We start from the raw sequence: 17,032 nt of genomic DNA on the forward strand, positions 1-17,032 counted from the left end.
GCAGCCGTGGGCTGGGTACGGGACTTGCAGTTGGGATTTGCGCTTGGCGAAATGCGAGAAGACGTCGTTCGTCTAAGCCCTTGTCGCTTTCTTATTGCTCGGCACGAGGCGGCTGTCCATACGCAACCCTGCTCTTGCCTCTGCTGTGTAGTATTACCTTGTTCCTATTCCCGAGGTGGTCCAGTCCCGAGGTGATGGGGGTACTTCCGACTCCTGGGCACTGGTGCAGTATTCGTACTCGTCTCGTGCGTGGGTGTGTGAGGAGTGGTCCGGATGGTCGGATGTTCGGATAGCTCAGATAATGACAGAGAGATAAACGGCGCGATGGCGTACCCAAGGTAAGTACGGAGTAGCTCGGAGAACAACGCTCGCAACACACACACACACACACACACACACACACACACACACACACACACACACACACACAGCCCTCTCCCAGATGCTCAGATGGGACCCAATACCTAGCAACAATTATCACAGGTAATTAGTGCGAGAGCGAGAGACAGGACGATTGGTAAGACTCTGGCCTAGACAAAATGGGGACAAGGAACGCTCGGCCTGGCTTGGCTTGGAATTGCTCAGGGACGGACGGGGCGACGGAATCCAGGAACAGGGCTGTTGGGGAATTTGGCGGGTGGAAATTGAACACTCAGCCAGCATTTGTTGACGGCCATCCCACTTTTTCGATGACGGCCGGATTGATCCAAGGTGCTCTATCTCCGCAACGTACGGCGGAAGAGACATGATGGAGCGGGAATGTGTCCAATTGTCCGCTGCTCCAGCTCGGCAAGAAATGAGTACCATCAATGGAATGGAAATAAAAATAACACAGAACTGTGAGAGTCCGGATTTATGGCTCCCTTCACTCCCGTCCCAATCGATCCCAATCCATCCTCGGCCACTCCCGGTGCTTCCCCCCTCCCCTTGTCATTGGCTCCTCCGTTTTTCCAATGTGGAGACATCCGCGTGCCAGGTATCCACACTTCTCCGGCCACCTGTCCGGCACCCCCGGTTCTTGCTGCCACCGCGGTGCCAGCCGCAGCCAGGGCAGGATTCCATCAGTTCAACAATTACTTGCATCACTTGCATCGGAGGGGGGCCGTGCTCATGCTCGATCATCAATGCGCCGCTGCATCGGACGGTACATCGCCTTACGCCTCAGCGTGCCTGGTGCCCCCTTGGTAGCGCCGAAGCTAGGGCTGCTCTACTAGGGCTGCTCTAAGGATCTAGCACGTGCAGCAAGCGCGCCTCCCCAATATCCTTTCTGTATCCGTACCTTGCAATGCCATGTGAATCTTCGGACTTACGAGGGACTTGGGATACAGCAGAAGAGACTGTAGAATCGTAGACCGAGTTATCGTCTGGGTGAGTGAGATAAGCAGGGCAGGGGGCATGGGTATGCACAAGGACCAGGAGCAGGTCGCTCCCATTGTCAAACACCTTTGAGCCTCCCGCCCCTCCCCCAGATCCAGCTGGACAAGCTCAAGCAGCCAAGCCCGAGGTAGACTCCCGGGGCCAACTTGGGGTGCCTGATTCATGGTCCAAAGTTCGTGGCTTTCGTGCAACTACCTTACGAATCTACGTAGGTCTACCAGTGTTCCAATAGGCATTATTCAAATCCAAAAATCGAATTCGTTCCCTAGGTTCAGATCCCCACCTCCACGATGTCAAGCGGAGCGTTGGAACATCGAGGACCAAGGTCCAAGAGATTAATGAAGCCAACGTCGAAGCTAAGGTACAGGATAAGTCAATGGCGACAGCGAAAGCGAGTCATGTCGGCGGTCCTCCAACTCTGCGACACGGCTATCCGTTATTGTTGAAGCCACATTCGATCAAAATTCTACCAAAGTCACCCCCATCCTCTTTGTATGAATTCATCCATCATCTTTATCAAAATACAGAGGCACCACCGGACAGTATCCATTTCTCGGAGGATCATGCTTGAGACCGACCTCAACCTTTAACCCATCACACGTAGCCGTGTCCCCGGGCAACGAGAACCACGATGTCTCCAGCAAATAGTCCATGAACCGCTTCCGAGCATCCGGAGAAACATTCTTGCCCTTGTCTTCCCTAAAGAACACCCGCTTCCACCGCGATGCCTCGCACCACATGATGATGAGGCACCACCGCCGCGCCCTGCCACCGTTGCGGCCGCCGCCGTTGATGATGATGTTGTTGTTGTTGTTATGATTGACGAGATTCACGCAGAAAGCGTGAACCTCCTTGCCAGCAAACGTCTTGCTCGCGTGCGCCGCCGTCTGGATGTACTCCTGGGGGTCCGCGTCCGCGTCGTCCCCGACCTGCCACGACTCGAGCGCGTCGTTGCAAGAAAAGAGCTGGAACAGCAGCTCGGGCGCCCCGCGCTCGCTGTCGTACTCTGGGAGGACCTGTTTCTGGAAGGACCTCGACATCTTGAACCCCGGCAGCTCGGAGAATCGCGGGAAATACGACGCCGAGCCGGGGTGGCGCGCGTACCGTACGGGAACCGATACGTTGGCTAGCGGGATCGGCAGGTTCGCCTGCGGTCTCGACCTGTGCCGTCCAAACGTCGACGTAAAAGACGTGGTCCAGAGCGGGATACAAATCACCGTGTCGTCGTGATTCTTCACATCGTGCTTGCAGTTGATGGCCGCGTACACCGTCGTCGAGGAGGCCGTCCGGATCAGGGGCAGCGTCATGCTCAGACCCAGGTTCGTCATGGTGAACTCCTTGCCGAGGGACCAGTTGTCATCCGCGCCCGTCTTGCACTTGACGACCTGGCCGCAACCCGAAAACGCCGATGGGTGAGGCGCCAGTAGTGTGACCCAGAGGTCGCGGCGGGGGTCCATTGTCTTCTCAGTCCAGTCCCACGCAAAGAGGCTCTGGTCCGTCGAGACCTTCATGATTTCTTCTTGCAGTCGTCGAAAGGCCTCATGGCCCTCGCCGTACAGCAGGGGCATGTGGATCTGGAAGATGCCCAGGAGGCAGTACGCCGTGTCCTCGGTCCGGGTCGTCTGGCGGCTAGACGCCCACGACATCCTCTTGGCGACGCAGGCCGAGGACAGGGTCTGCGGGTAGATGAGGACGTCGACGTCAATGCCCGTGATGGAAGCGATGGGATACGCCAAGGTTTCTTTGGTTCCGATGGGCTCCCACGTGCCGTCGTAAAAAGTCATGTCGGCGGGCGCCAGCAGTTCCTGCAGCGTCCACCCTCTCGTGAACCATCGGCACTGGCGCAGATTGGCTTTGGACACGCCGCCGCCGCCGCCGCCGCCGGGCTCGAGGTCTTCCAGGTGGACGTAGCAGATGGAGGCGCCCCGGTACCAGGCAAACATTGAGTTGATGGCCTCTGAAAGCTCGGCGCTGCTCTTCTTGTCGATGCAGTTCGTGTCGACCCAGACGTGGCTGATGCCCTCCTGCCGCGCGATCCGGCACGTGTTGGAGATCTTTTGGAACCCGCGCTTGGAGTGTATTCGTTTCCGCGAGCCGAGGTCATCTTCCTGCCATAGCAGCCATTCTTGAAAGGTGACCTCGTCGGTGCCCCAGGTGTGTGAGAGGATGGCATATTTGGGAAGATCCGAGTCGAAGAAGTCTTCGAGTTGTAGTGTTGAGGTGTTGATTAGCCTCATAGTGCATAATTTGTAAATGAACTGGCCGGTAGCAGGGCCACTGCCAGTTGGAGATGACCGTTGCGAAGTGGCGCCGTTGCTGATGCGGGAGGGGCATTTGAACTAGAGAGGATCGCTCATGAATAGTTGGTATCCAATCGCAAGAGGCTAGATTGCATGCATGCCTAGCCAATCAACGTCAGCTTGATAATGATGCCAGGGGTAGTGTGATAGTCTCGAGTTGAGTGCAACGCCAAATAAGACCTGTCGAGGGCCTCCATGTGGTGCAACGAGATTGACAAGAAGAACGCAGTGCGAGCATTGATACACACCTCAGGGAGGAGCATTGCCCCTATGCTACATACATGGAAGAGCCGGTCTGTGAAAATAAATGAAATCTTGCTTGTTGATACAGTCTACAGTTTGAAAGTTGACAGAGTTATACATGACGAATGAAAAGGAATAATGCCCTATTCGCGAGCATCTGGTGGTTGTGATGCGTCCTTTGAAGGCGGAGGAGGAGCTGCTGCCTTTGCAGCCCGAAGTTCTACAATCTTGTCGTCAATGAGAGCGATCTCGGCGTCTATCCTGAGCATCTTCTCATCAATCATTTCACGGTACTCGTCATCCGAGAGCTTTTTCAGGGGACTCCAACTTGACTCGAAGATGCTCTTCTTCTTTTCCGTGACCTCGGGTCTGCCTTGCGCGGCGTTCACAAAGGCTTGGCCCGTTCCCCCAATGAGTGAGAAGACGATGACTCCAGGAATGATGTTTTTCGGGCCACCTATCGAACGTTGGATACCATCCATCATGGGGCGAGGAGCTACTCACGAATCAGTCCCCCGACCATTCCTGCCGTGCCTCCCGCAATGGCGCTGGCTTGGATCTTGGATGAATTGGAGAGGTTCTCTTCGCCACCCCATGCGGCCATCACCACAGACCTGGATACTATCATGATGGCTTCAGCATGCGTTCATATAACAGGAGAGGTTCGCAGCAACATACGCCAATAACTTGAACCGAGAGCGAACCATTGGATGCCGGATGCCACAGCGAACAGAGCTGGTGTGGAGTCACGGATGATGCCGGCTGCAATACCACTGAACATGCCGATAGTCCCTATCGGAAATGTGAGCCATAGAACCATATACCGAAACAAGACGAAGCGGCCCTTGGATAGTCAACCCGAAGATTTCCTTCTTCAGACGTCTCTACTCACCAGTCATGGCACCAACCTTCAGGGGCGGACCCAAAAGGTCAACCAAACCTGGTGGTAGCAAACCACGAGGCTGCCGCCTCCGCCTCGGCTCTTCTATGCCGTCTCTTGCCTCATCAGACATGATGATGGACTCCGAGGCTGGGTTACAGCGAGAAAACAAAAACAAAAACAAAAAAAACAGACGACGATGGCCTGGAATACAGATGGTGGCCCCGATCAGATATGTCGGTTGTTCTGGAAGCTTTCCACAGGGTTGCAATAGATGCATCAAACGGGGCGGAACTAGTCAAGCGAGGAGGCGACGTTGCGCAAATGTTTCGTGCGGCTCAAAACAGATTGAACCGTAGATACCCGGTAGATGCAAGAAAGGCGGGGAAGATTGTCAAGCGCACATCATGCACTTTTTCCCCCTTCACAGTGAAGGGGCCGCCCGTGGCACAGCACAGGGCACGGTCAGGCAGGCAGGGGGGAGTGAACGGCGGGAGGGATGGAGGGGGGAAACGCAGGCGGGAAACGCTGAGGCCCCCCCCACCGCTGAAGTCACAGGGAGCACTGGGCTCCGGATCCGCCCAGAGAGAAAAAAAAGGCCCCTCTCTTAAAATGGGATTGTTCAATCACGGGTTTTCCCGGGGCCTCTGGCCCGTGCGTATTTGGCTGGGCGCTAGGTTGGAAATGTGAGCTAGGCCGCGGCGGGGCTAGTGCCTCCCACTCCTGGCCACCTCGAGAAAATTGTCCAACCCTCACAAACTTTCAATCACCCTCTGCCTCTCTGCTGCGCGGGTAAAACTTCGACCCTTTCCTCCCCCCCCAAAAAGACTATCAGCCCCAGCAAATCACCGCAAGCTGGGCCTTACCAAGTCTACTACGTCTCCGATACCCTCTGACGTATCAATCAGAAAAGACTTCATCCACCTTCGGCGTGACGAGATATCCCTTTGGGCGACGTCTCCCCACGACCTGCGAAATATCCCTCGGACATTTCCAATCCTCTCCGCACCAACTCCCACCAACCCGCGCCTCTAGCGAACAGCCGCGCCGTTCGGCTTTCCTACATACTCTCCGCATCGCGCATCGATTACATTCGACGCGCGAAGCCGCCTCAACACCGCAATCATGGGTTTGTGCTACCCTGCTCGCCGTCGCAAACTGCTGCCGCACCTCCATGACGTACCAAGACTAATCGTGTCATCATAGCGCCCAAGAAGAAGGAGCAGGTCAAGATGGCCCTTGGCGACTTCCTGCAGGACTCCAGTCAGTCGTACCCCTCCTCGACAACTCCCGTCACATATGCTCCCTCGACAGCAACGACCGCCATTTCTCATCTTGCTCGATCATCACATGGCAGACCATCACGTGGCAAACCATCGACTGACATTTTGCAGGCTACGGCGGATCATGGGCTGATGAGGTCGAGGATACGTACAGTGAGTTCTCGCTGCGCTGCAAGAGTCGCTTGCGGAACAAATGCTAACATTTTGTAGCCGGTATGCGGCAACTCTGCCAGCTAGGCTCGCATCGCACCAGACAATGTTCTCTTCCCACTGACATATCTCCGTAGGCACTCAGGCTCTCCCCGCCCCCGAGCGCGCTGGCTACCGCCCCAGCCAAGGTGGCTGGGGTAGCGGCGGCGGTGACCGTGGTGACCGTCCCGAGCGAAGTGAGTTCATCTTCAACACGTGGAAATTGACGCCTCTGATCAGTGTGCAGGAGACTATGGCGGTTACTCCTCCATCCGCGAGAACCTTCCCCAGCAGCTCCCTGAGAGACCCCCCTACACTGCCCACCTTGGCAACTTGTCTTACGATGCCACCGAGGAGACCGTCAACGAGTTTTTCGAGGGCTGTGATATTATCAGCATCCGCATCATCGAGGACCGGGAGCAGCAGCGCCCCAAGGGCTTCGCCTACGCCGAATTCAAGGATCTTGAGGGACTGAAGCAGGCTTTGACTCTGGATGGCCAGACTTTCCAGGGACGTGCTATCAGAATCAAGGTTGCCGATCCGCGTGAGTACATGACCTGAGCATGACCCAAAGGTAAATGCTAATCATTCCAAAAGCTCGTGGCGGTGACCGTGGCGGCGAATCCACCCGCGACTTCAGCGACTGGTCCCGTAAGGGTCCCCTGCCCGACTTGCCTGGACGTGGTGGCAACGACCGTCGCCCCTCCGACTTTGGCGAGCGCCGTGGTCCCCGTGAGCCTCGCGAGCCCCGCGAGGACGACGGAAAGGTCCGCGACTTTGGCAACTGGGAGCGTAGAGGCCCCCTTTCACCCGTTGCTCCCAAGGAGGGCTCTGGCTCTCGCGACGGCAGCCGTCCCCGCACCAACGATGGTCCCCGCGAGTTCCGCGATCGCCGCCAGTCCCCCGCTGCCTGGGGCGAGGGTCAGGGACCCCGTCAGGACTCCCGTCCTCCCCGCCCCGAGAGAGCCCCCACTGCTGCTGAGACCGACAGCCAGTGGAGAACCAAGATGCGTCCCGATGCTGCTCAGTCCCGTGACGGCAGTGAGGCGCCTTCTTCCCCTTCGGCCGCTCCCGCCGCCCCTGTTGGCCGCCCCAAGTTGAACTTGGCGAAGCGCACTGTTTCCGAGGCCCCCGACGTTACGTCCCCCTCCGGCACCGACTCCAAGGCTAGCCCATTCGGTGCTGCCCGTCCTATTGACACTGCTGCGAAAGAGCGCCTGATTGAGGAGAAGAAGCAGCAACAGATCAAGGAGAAGCGCGAGGCTGATGAGAAGGCCAAGGAGGAGCGTCGTCTTGCCAAGGAGGCCGCCGCTAAGGAGGCCGAGGAGAAGGCTGAGCAAGAGGCCGCTGCTAAGGAGAAGGCCGAGAAAGAGGCTGCGGAGGCCCCCAAGGAGGAGGTTGCCCAAGAGAGTGCTGCCGACAAGGAGAACGGCACATCCGAGGAGCAAAAGATTCCCGTTAGGCCCAAGGAGGCCAAGGAGCCGAGAGAGCCCAGGGAGGCCCCGAAGTCTCGTGCTACTGAGGCCAACAGTTGGAGATCATCTGGAGCCTCTCGTGGTGCCCCGACGGGACCCCGTGGTGGACGTGGTGGACCCCGTGGCGGTGCTCGATTCGAGGGAGGCCGTCCTCCTCGCTCGAACGGTCCTGCCGCTGAGAAGCAGGCCCCTGCCACCGCTGGCAGCGAGTCTGGCGATGCCGCCCCTGTGGAAGACGACGGCTGGACCACGGTCCCCAACAAGGGCCGTCGCAACGTTGGCCCCCGGGGCGCCGCCTAGGAGGCCGGCATGCGCAGTCCATTTATCCTTCAGCGTCCGGTCGGACCTAGTGTGGTTGAGACCGCAGTTGAGTCCGCATTTATCGACGAGAAGATGCGCCCGCGTGTTTGCTTGCGAGGCCTAGACGACATTTCTCGTCACATATACCCAGACCACTCCGAATACGATTCTGACGAACGACTTTACGCCACGAACCGCTTACTTGGGGCTTGAAGGGCATGAATTCTCCATTCCGATACTTTGCTTTCCAACAAACGAAAAATTGGCTCGCTGCGGATCCGCTGAAGGAAATCAAAAACACTTTCCTTTTACTCGGCACCCTCTGCGGTCTTTGGCACAGGTGGCTTGCTATCCTCGGGCAAGATAGGTCTCCTCGACTCAACGACTGGAGAAGGCGTGCACTTTCGCACGCATTCATCGGAGTTTGCGAAGTGGTAACTAAAAAAGGGCTCATGGATGTTGGAAGAAAAGGGGCTCATGACCAAATGTTGTTTTTTATTCTTGCTCACTTTCTTTTGTCCTCTCCCTCTGCTGTGCTCGAGATCCTTCGCCCAAAGGTTTCTCGGGGATTCAGCGAAGAAACCTACCGATCCGTCAGGATTCTTTCAGCTCCCAGTGACAACAGGGAGCTTCAAGGAATCCAATCACAAAAATCTCAACCAAAGTTCTATTACTCTTTTCTCCTCCCCCTCTCTTTCACCCTTTCGCGACCTGCAGTGCAACGATAGATGATTCGCCCCCAGTTGTGGAATTTTCCCCCAGACGGACGAATGGCTGTTCTACGATTTTTGATGATGGTTACCCGCTTGCAATCCTTTTTTGAAATGACTCCCTTTCCACGAAATGTCCACCCCCTCCCTCTTCTCCCTTTCCTCCTCTATTTCACTATTCTACTCTCGCCCTTCGATACCAAAAAAAAATGATGGCGAGCTGGCTTATTTGCTTCTTTCTTCTCTGCTGCCGAGGGTGGTTAAAATGGAACGCACGCGGGTCTGACGAATGAAATGTTTGAGTGTTGTTTGGGGAGTGGATGACGGGAGACGTAAGACCCCAACCCCCCCTTGCGGGAGATGCAAAATAGATGATAGGCAAGGGAATGAAATAAAAAAGTACAAAATAAGCGCTGTACACTTGAGTCGTGATCGTGGATGAGTATTGCTACGCCAGACGGGCGAGGTAATACCTCATACAAGTTGCTTGAGGAGCAGCTTACGGTGGTTTATTGAAGGGGCCATATATACATGATTGAGCGACGTTGGTGACAAGTATTTTCATTTTGTTCATTGGTAGTTAAGCACGCTCCTATCACCACCGAATCCGGCTGGATCAATGTGGCATTTCCAAACCCACGACCAACTACCTCTTGAGAGTCTTCTGCTTCTCTGCATCTCTCGCAACATTCCGTCCCTCAACCAACAACCCCTTCTTCCTCCTGACGCCATCCATGTACCTCTTTGCCACATTCTCCTTATCCGCCAGCTCACCAAGATCCTCGAGATCGTCCTCGGTAAACGGCACCCAAAAGGGGTCCTGGTCGAGCACCTCGTACCAGGCGAAAATAAGCTGCGGCTGCGCGGCGCCCGACGTGCGCTTGCGCATCTCGTCTGCGAACCCAAATGACTCGGCGACGGGGAGGACGGACTGGATGGAGAAGAAGGGGGTGCCCTCCTTCATGGCCTCGGAGAGGACGCGGCCGCGGCGGCGGGTGAGGACGTCGTAGACGCGGCCGAGGACTTCTGTTGACGCTTGGATTTCGACGGTGTACATTGCGAGCATGAGGCGCGGGGACCAGTCGAGCATGCCGGCGCGGAGGGAGGCGGTGAAGGTTTTGATGACTTCGCCAGTGAGGCGCGGGAGGCGGTCGCGGGCGGTGGCGGTGGTGTCGTCGTCGGTGGGGTTGATGATGACGTCTTCGAGGAAGACGGCGATGCCTTGGACGGGTTCGTGGCAGAGGGGCCCTTGGGCTGTGGCGAGCTGGAAGGCGTAGGGGATCTTGTCGGCGACGTGGGCCGGGTGGAGGGCCTCGTCTGCTTGGGGCGCCGCGGAGCCGGCGCCGTCGCGGTCGGTGGAGGTTGGGGAGAAGAGTTTGGCGAGGAGGCCTTCTTTTGTCGAGTCGATGAGGATGTTGGGGCCGGTGCGGCGGGGGCCAAAGGCGGCGATGCGGTCGACGGCGGATTTGAAGTGTTCGCGGCCGCCGCGGCCGGATTCGAGGGCGGATTGGAGGCCCTGTTTGAAGTCGTCGAGGGACATGATCTTGGCGGCGGTCAGGTCGGTGTCGACGTCGATCTTTTCCTCGCCGGGGGCGGTGCCTGCGGTCTCCGTCGTCTCGCCTTGGGAGGTGGCGGTGGTGCGGTCCGAGTACATGCGTTTGATGACGTCGCCGTTCTTGAGGAGGAAGTCTGTCACGTCGGAGGGCAAGGGCCGGACCTGGAGGCGGATGGAGACCTGCTTGGAGGAGGTGGTGCCGACGACGACGCCGCGGCCGAGGTCCTTGTTCGCGGGGGGACGCATCTCTTCGGCGCGGACAATGGTCTCGCGATAAGGCACAATAGGGGCACCGGCCTGGATGTCGCAGCGGGCGAAGCGCTCCTTGAGGTCCGTGAGGCAGCGTTCGAGGTGCAGCTCGCCGGCAGTGAGTAGGACGTGCTCGCCGCTGCCAAACTGCTCGTACTCGGCACAGGGGTCAGACTGGACGAGGAGGTGGAGGCCGTGGATCATCTTGTCGAGGTCGGCCGGGTTGACGGGCTCAAGGGCGACGCGAACAATGGGTTTTCCGAGGGTCGCGACGCCGGCGAGATTGACGGCGCCGTCGAGGCGGCTGCAGAGGGTGCCGTTCTTGAGGAGGTGGCCCTCGAGGCCGCCGATGCCGAAGACGACGCCCGCGGGGACGGAGTCGAGGGCTTCGAGGTTGCGGCCCATGAGCATGTACAGCGCCGTGACGGTGATTTGTTTTGGTTGCGGGTTCGCGTTGGGGTTGGCGGGGGACCATTTTGGCGGGATGACCCAGAGGGCGTCGCCGACGGATAGCGTGCCCGAGTACATGCGCGCGAAGCCGATGAGATGTTCGGGGTCGACTTCTTTTTCTTCGTACTCGGGGGCGTACCCGTCCAGGTTGACCTCTTCGAGCGCCGTCGTGAGATCGTTGACTGCATTCCCGCTGGAGGGGGCGGCGGCTTGAGCGCGAGCCGCCTCTGCTCTCTTCTTGCGCGCGAGTTCCCTCGCCTCGTCGGCGGTCAACTGGCCCGGCTTGCGCTTATTCTGGGGCAGCTCACTCTCGGGTACGGAGACCATTTTGCTGACGTAGGCCACGATGGGGTCTGATGGACCGGTCTTGAAGGAGACCATGGCATCCTTGATCTCTTCACTGACGGCGTCTGAGCCGGGGACGTCCTCGAGCATCTCGGGCAATCTCTCGGCTTGCGCCGCTGGAGGTGATGGCAGGGACTCGATGACGGAGACCAGCATGGCCGTCGACAGCGGAAGCCAGGACGCAAAGACTGTGGTCAGAAGCAGCCGTGGGTCTCTGGAGCGCATAATGTGAGGCGGGATGGTGAGTCCGAGGGACTTGGTGATCTTCTCCAACAACGCGGGGTCGCCCCTGTTGTTGTCGCCGCCGACTGTAGCTTGGTAGACAGTCCAGATAGGCTCCAAAACCAGCTGAACAAACATGGGCTTCAGGTTTCTACCCTTGAGATGCTTCTGGCCCAGAATCTTTTTGGTCTTGGGGTCGAGGTAGAAGCTTCCCCACAGCACCTTTTCCATCACATCTCTCTTGATGCCGAGCTTCTTTTGGTATAAGCCGGCGAACTGGCGCACGGTAAACGCCCAGCCATCGATGGCACTGCTGAAAATGACGTTGTTCTTCTCCGGCGCAAAGTAGAGGTCCTCGTCGTCGCGCTCCTCAAACTGAAGCTCTCCGGACTCGGTCATGGAGTCCAGACCGGCCTCCTTGGCAGCCGCCGCCTGGACGCGCTCTTCCATTCGCTCGCGCCAGTTGAGATCCTCCTCCATGCGCTCACCCTGGAAGAAGCTTCCCAGCACGGCGTTGACCTGCTCGAGGATCTTGCTCAGATGGGTGTACGCCTCGGCGGGCGTCATCTTGAGCTCGGTGATGAGGCGGTCAATCTTGTTGACGACGAGCAGGGGCTTGAGCTTCTCGGTCCAGGATTGGCGCAGGACGGTGACGGTCTGACTACACACGCCCTCGACGGCGTCGACGAGCACGACGGCGCCGTCACACAGTCGCGAAGCGGTGGAGACCTCGCTGCTAAAGTCAATGTGACCAGGGGAGTCAATAAGGTTGATGAGGTACTCCTTGGCTTCCGGCTCGGCGTCGGGTGCTGACCTCCTCAGCATGGAGAAGTAGAGGGAGATGGCAGAGGACTCCATTGTGATGCCTCGGAGCTGCTCGTCGGGTCTCGAGTCGAGGTACCGGATCTTGCCGGCGAGTTTGGGTGAGATGATGCCGTTTGTTGCCAGGAGGGCGTCTGTCAGGGATGTTTTGCCATGGTCGACGTGAGCCAGGATGCAGATCTGCTGGGGATCAGTCACTGAGATGAGAGACTTGTGTGATAAGACTCAACTTACATTGCGTACATCCACGGCATGCCTTTGCAGGCTAGCCAGCTTGTCAGGTGTAACAACAGGCATGATGGGCGGCTATGTAGTAAAGGAAGGGTCGCAGAAGAGAGTGTTCAAGGGGGTATCAAAAGATCTATGGACAGAAAGCAAGGCCAGATGAAAGAAACCGAGTGAATGAGAGAGCAGGTCTGAACGTCGGTATGATGCCTCCCTCTCCCTGGCTAGTATGTGAAAGCCAGTACCTGAGTATATGTAGTGTGTTTGTTCAAGGCAGATGATGTCGTCGGCCAGGGTGGCAGCAGTAGTGAGTGAGTGCCCTGGTAAGTGGTGATGATGATTCGGCAACTAATTGGTCCTGGTCTGTGACTAATAGGCCGCGCCCAACTAGGATTCAGGCGAGATCAAGAGAGACGAAAGGATCGCTCTGATTCGCCACCCTGCTGTAAGAAGTTTTGCACGGACGAGGGGTGACTCTTGTCGTGCTTGGTCTGCAGCTGTTGTCAAGTCTCAGGGAGGTGTGTGTTTGGGGGTTGATATAATCCCAAAGAAAGTGAATGGGAGCTGGCGCTGTGATGAGTAATGTTGTATAGTGTTTGTGTCTATGCAGTCTTTTTTTTTCCCCCTCCACTGCTTTGCGGCTCAGGGAAGGAGGGGTGGTGGTTCGGGCGATTCAATAGACGTTTGCCAGGTACGTTGGAATTACCTCAGCGGACCAACCCCGCCAAAACATCGAACCCCTCCAAGAAAGGGAAAAAAACGAAAAAGAGCCAGGGCCAGTACCCCTCTAATACCCTCTATTCGCATACACCCGCTACCTATCACCCTAGGAAGCCCGCCTCCACACATCGCTCTATGGGGGGTGCAACAAACCCTAACTCGCCAAAAATTCACTCCCCAAACGGTCTGCGATAACCTCAGCAAAAGCCCCCGCGGGATTAGCCAGCGAAAAGGAAATTTTTCGACTCGTCCGCCCAAACCCCACCCTGTCGAGCGAACCGATCCCCTTCCCCCCCTTCCGACCCGACCGCCCATCTGTCCTCTCAAACCTCTCGAAAGTTGAAGACATCGCCAACTTTCGCGCCCTTCCCTCTTTCGGACCCCGGACAACGTCTTTAATTTTTCCCAATCTATTCCTGTCACCTCACTTTGTGTGTGTGGGAATAGTTTCACCGAAAAATCACCGAAACCACAAACCATGAGCGGCTACCAGAACGGAGAGCGGCCCGTCCGCGTCGACGACGACAGCGACGTCGAGGAGGAGGCCCTCGTCAACGACTATAAGGAGCAGGTCCAGTATGAGGACAACATTGGCGAGGACCTCGAGCAGGTCAACTCCCTGACCATGGCCCAGCAGACCGACGACATCCAGTCGCGTCTCGCCGCCGCCGCCCAGCCGCTCGACTTCTCCGCGCCCCTCGAGGTCAAGTTCCAGAGCTACGACTCGTACTGCAGTCTGTTCCACTTCATCCTCAACAGCGAGGGTCCCGTCGACCTCGAGCCCCCTTCGGTAAGGCACCCCCTCCATGTCATCTAGTCTCGATCTTCCATCTTCCATCTTCAATCTCTTTTCGTTGCTGTCGCGATAGTCATATTATTATATGTCAACGAGGCTGATATGTTATACGCAGTACTACTGGGCCTGGGACGTCATCGACGAGTTCATCTACCAATTCAACTCCTTCTCGTCCTACCGCATGCGCATCGCCCGCCAGGGCAACAACGAGGAGGAGATGCAGGTCCTCAAGGAGAACCCAAACACCTGGGGCTGCTACTCGGTCCTCAACGTCCTCTACTCCCTCATCCAGCGCTCCCAAATCACCGAGCAGCTGGCCGCCATGCGCCGCAACGAGGACCCCATGGCCGTCGCCGGCGAGTACGGCAGCAAGAACCTTTACCGCATGCTGGGCTACTTCTCCATCATCGGCCTCCTCCGCGTCCACTGCCTCCTCGGCGACTTCAGCCTCGCCCTCAAGACGCTCGACGATATTGAGCTCAACAAGAAGGCCATGTTCGCCCGCGTCATGGCCGCCCACTTCACCACCTACTACTACGTCGGCTTCTCCTACATGATGATGCACCGCTACGCCGACGCCATCAAGATGTTCTCCCACATCCTGGTCTACGTCTCCCGCACAAAGAACTTCCAAAAGAACGCCCAATACGACTCCATCACCAAGAAGAACGACCAGATGTACGCCCTTATCGCCATCTGCGTCGCCTTCCACCCCACCCGCCTCGACGACACCATCCACTCCGCCCTCCGCGAGAAGTACGGCGACCAGCTCCTCAAGCTCCAGCGCGGCGGCCCCGAGTCCCTCCCCATCTTTGAGGAGCTCTTCCGCTCCGCCTGCCCCAAGTTCATCTCCCCCGTGCCCCCAGACTTTGAGAACCCCGAGTCCAACATCGACCCCGTCGAGCACCACCTCGCCGTCTTCATGGAGGAGGTCAAGATCAACATGATGAGCCCCACCGTCAAGTCCTACCTCCGCCTCTACACCACCATGGACCTCAACAAGCTGGCCGGCTTCCTCGAGGTCAAGCCCGACGAGCTCCGCTCCTGGCTCCTGGTCAACAAGCAGCGCACCAAGCAGCTGCGCTGGACCGACCACCCCAGCCTGTTGGACGGCGACCTGATCAACGTCAGCGACCTGGATTACGCCATGCAGGGTGTAAGTATTTCCGAATTCGCAGTTTTTCCCCCATCTCAGCTGCACACTTCGTGACAGTATGCTAATTGCCGCGTCTTAGGACCTGATCCACATCTCGGAAGCCAAGGTCGGCCGCAAGCTGGTCGACTGGTACCTCCGCAACCTGTCCCGCACGTACGCTTGAGCGGTCGTAGGGATATACTTAGGGCCCTATAAAACCAGGAGGCAAGGTGGACGAGCAGCTGGCCGCGAGGAAGACATGGAAGAAGGGTAGCAAGATACCCAAGGGCTGTGTGTATATTGGCAAAGGGCAATATGCGTATGCGTGTAGTTACCAGGACCTGCCAACGGAGATGTGGAGAAACTTCCCCTCATCCACTCGACGTTACCTGTGGATTCGAGGCCGGAAGGGGTGGTGGAAAAACAAAAAAGGCAGAGAAGTGGCTAAAAGCGCACTTGGGAAGAAATGGGAGGGCCCGGTAGAGGGATGCTCGCATTATTACGGCGTTCAGGCGTCTTTGCTTCCTGGAACACTGGACCTGGTTGGCTGGGCGGGGTGAAGTGAACCAAAGAGGAATGAATAATTAGAATTCAAAGTACGACATCCATCCGAAGCTCTTGGAGGCCAGAGTACTCGCGACAGCAATCTGCGTGCTAAAGGACCGCCAAGGATAGAAGGCTGAGCCCAATGTCGGGAGCAGCTGAACAAAACATCATGGTCAAACACCAGGACTTCGTCGTACAAGGGAGCTAGATCGGCCAGAGTGTGTCGTGAAATCTGAGCTTCAATTCCGAGCCACAAGGTCAAGACCGGAATTACCCAAGGTAGCAAAGTCCAATGCCGACAAGAATGGTTCAATATGCACCGTTCCTCTCGACAAGCACTTAGTCGCTCCATAGATGCAAAGTTGATGACTACCGTTGTCTCCCGTCTTTCCCGCGATACGCTTGCAGTGATCTCCCCGCTTCCCCGCCAGACTTGTTAAGGCAGTGAAACCTGATAGGAAGCTCGACAAGAAGCATGCCAAGGGCGCTTTGTCTGGGGAAGGTTGCAACGTTGTCCGCGCAGAACTGGTTGGCGGATACTCTTATCGAGACGGGTTGCTTTGCCGAGGTGGAGCAAACACGCCGAAACGCGATGGACATGCTTCTATGAGGCAATTTGGCACTCCTTTGCGAGCTGGTGGTCGGCGAGACTGCGTTGGCGGAGAGTGTGAAGCAATCCCGTTCCACAAAAGCAGAAACCGAGAAACAACTAATCAAAGGGACAAGAACAATCGATTCCCCCCACGAAAGAAGGATTCCGCATCGATGATGCTCATATTGTGATACAGGTACACTAAGCGGGGCCCGCCGTGGACGATAGTCCAATTCAGGTAGTGCCTCCGTACCGACGTCGCGTCGGCAGACCGGGGAAATTGTCGGTCGGGACGGGGACGGGATGGTCCGCAAGGAAACTGGAGCTTTATTCCCGTTTTCCTAGTGGCCCGCACCGGTATCCTACCAAGTGCCACCTACCAGAAGCTAGACGTTTAATGTTGGACGGTGTCTCACGTTATTTTCCCTAGCTGCCCTAAACTCGTGCTCTTGTGTCTTGGCTGAGTCCTCTGCGAGTCAGTCTTTGCCCTATATGCGTGCTTGTGCGTATGTGTGTGCATGATGCTGGTTGTCTTAGGGTTGCCAATAACTGTTGGGGTCGTACTGGTGTGAGTTCAGAGGGACGAATAGAGAGGATCACGAGTCGCGCTTGACGTCG

At 57.2% G+C, this 17,032-nt stretch overlaps 6 protein-coding genes across 6 annotated transcripts; 2 read left to right on the forward strand and 4 right to left on the reverse strand.

Annotated features, from left to right (window-relative positions):
- Positions 1 to 1,877: 1,877 nt before the first annotated feature.
- Positions 1,878 to 3,940, reverse strand: CORC01_01019 (HET domain-containing protein; the record flags this gene model as incomplete). The annotated part of the gene is made up of 2 exons (XM_022612675.1): positions 1,878 to 3,716; positions 3,926 to 3,940. 2 exons carry the CDS (start codon positions 3,938 to 3,940, stop codon positions 1,878 to 1,880), a joined length of 1,854 nt encoding a protein of 617 aa, XP_022480836.1.
- Positions 3,941 to 4,063: 123 nt separating this feature from the next.
- Positions 4,064 to 4,933, reverse strand: CORC01_01020 (uncharacterized protein; the record flags this gene model as incomplete). The annotated part of the gene is made up of 4 exons (XM_022612676.1): positions 4,064 to 4,377; positions 4,425 to 4,541; positions 4,599 to 4,712; positions 4,813 to 4,933. The coding sequence occupies 4 exons, from the start codon at positions 4,931 to 4,933 to the stop codon at positions 4,064 to 4,066; spliced, it is 666 nt and encodes a 221-aa protein (XP_022480837.1).
- Positions 4,934 to 5,925: 992 nt separating this feature from the next.
- CORC01_01021 (RNA recognition domain-containing protein) lies at positions 5,926 to 8,047 on the forward strand (the record flags this gene model as incomplete). Its single annotated transcript, XM_022612677.1, has 6 exons — positions 5,926 to 5,929; positions 6,007 to 6,063; positions 6,195 to 6,236; positions 6,371 to 6,469; positions 6,520 to 6,816; positions 6,870 to 8,047. The coding sequence occupies 6 exons, from the start codon at positions 5,926 to 5,928 to the stop codon at positions 8,045 to 8,047; spliced, it is 1,677 nt and encodes a 558-aa protein (XP_022480838.1).
- Positions 8,048 to 9,403: 1,356 nt separating this feature from the next.
- CORC01_01022 (elongation factor Tu GTP binding domain-containing protein) lies at positions 9,404 to 12,697 on the reverse strand (the record flags this gene model as incomplete). Its single annotated transcript, XM_022612678.1, has 2 exons — positions 9,404 to 12,580; positions 12,635 to 12,697. The coding sequence occupies 2 exons, from the start codon at positions 12,695 to 12,697 to the stop codon at positions 9,404 to 9,406; spliced, it is 3,240 nt and encodes a 1,079-aa protein (XP_022480839.1).
- A 1,126-nt stretch (positions 12,698 to 13,823) lies between these two features.
- Positions 13,824 to 15,460, forward strand: CORC01_01023 (eukaryotic translation initiation factor 3 subunit L; the record flags this gene model as incomplete). Its single annotated transcript, XM_022612679.1, has 3 exons — positions 13,824 to 14,135; positions 14,257 to 15,297; positions 15,377 to 15,460. The coding sequence occupies 3 exons, from the start codon at positions 13,824 to 13,826 to the stop codon at positions 15,458 to 15,460; spliced, it is 1,437 nt and encodes a 478-aa protein (XP_022480840.1).
- A 731-nt stretch (positions 15,461 to 16,191) lies between these two features.
- Positions 16,192 to 16,722, reverse strand: CORC01_01024 (uncharacterized protein; the record flags this gene model as incomplete). The annotated part of the gene is made up of 1 exon (XM_022612680.1): positions 16,192 to 16,722. A coding segment is annotated over one exon (531 nt), but the record flags the coding sequence as incomplete, so codon positions are not given.
- Positions 16,723 to 17,032: the final 310 nt, after the last annotated feature.

The sequence above is a fragment of the Colletotrichum orchidophilum genome (genome assembly GCF_001831195.1).
Source record: "Colletotrichum orchidophilum strain IMI 309357 chromosome Unknown Scaffold_5.1, whole genome shotgun sequence".
In the NCBI taxonomy this organism is placed as follows: domain Eukaryota; kingdom Fungi; phylum Ascomycota; class Sordariomycetes; order Glomerellales; family Glomerellaceae; genus Colletotrichum; species Colletotrichum orchidophilum.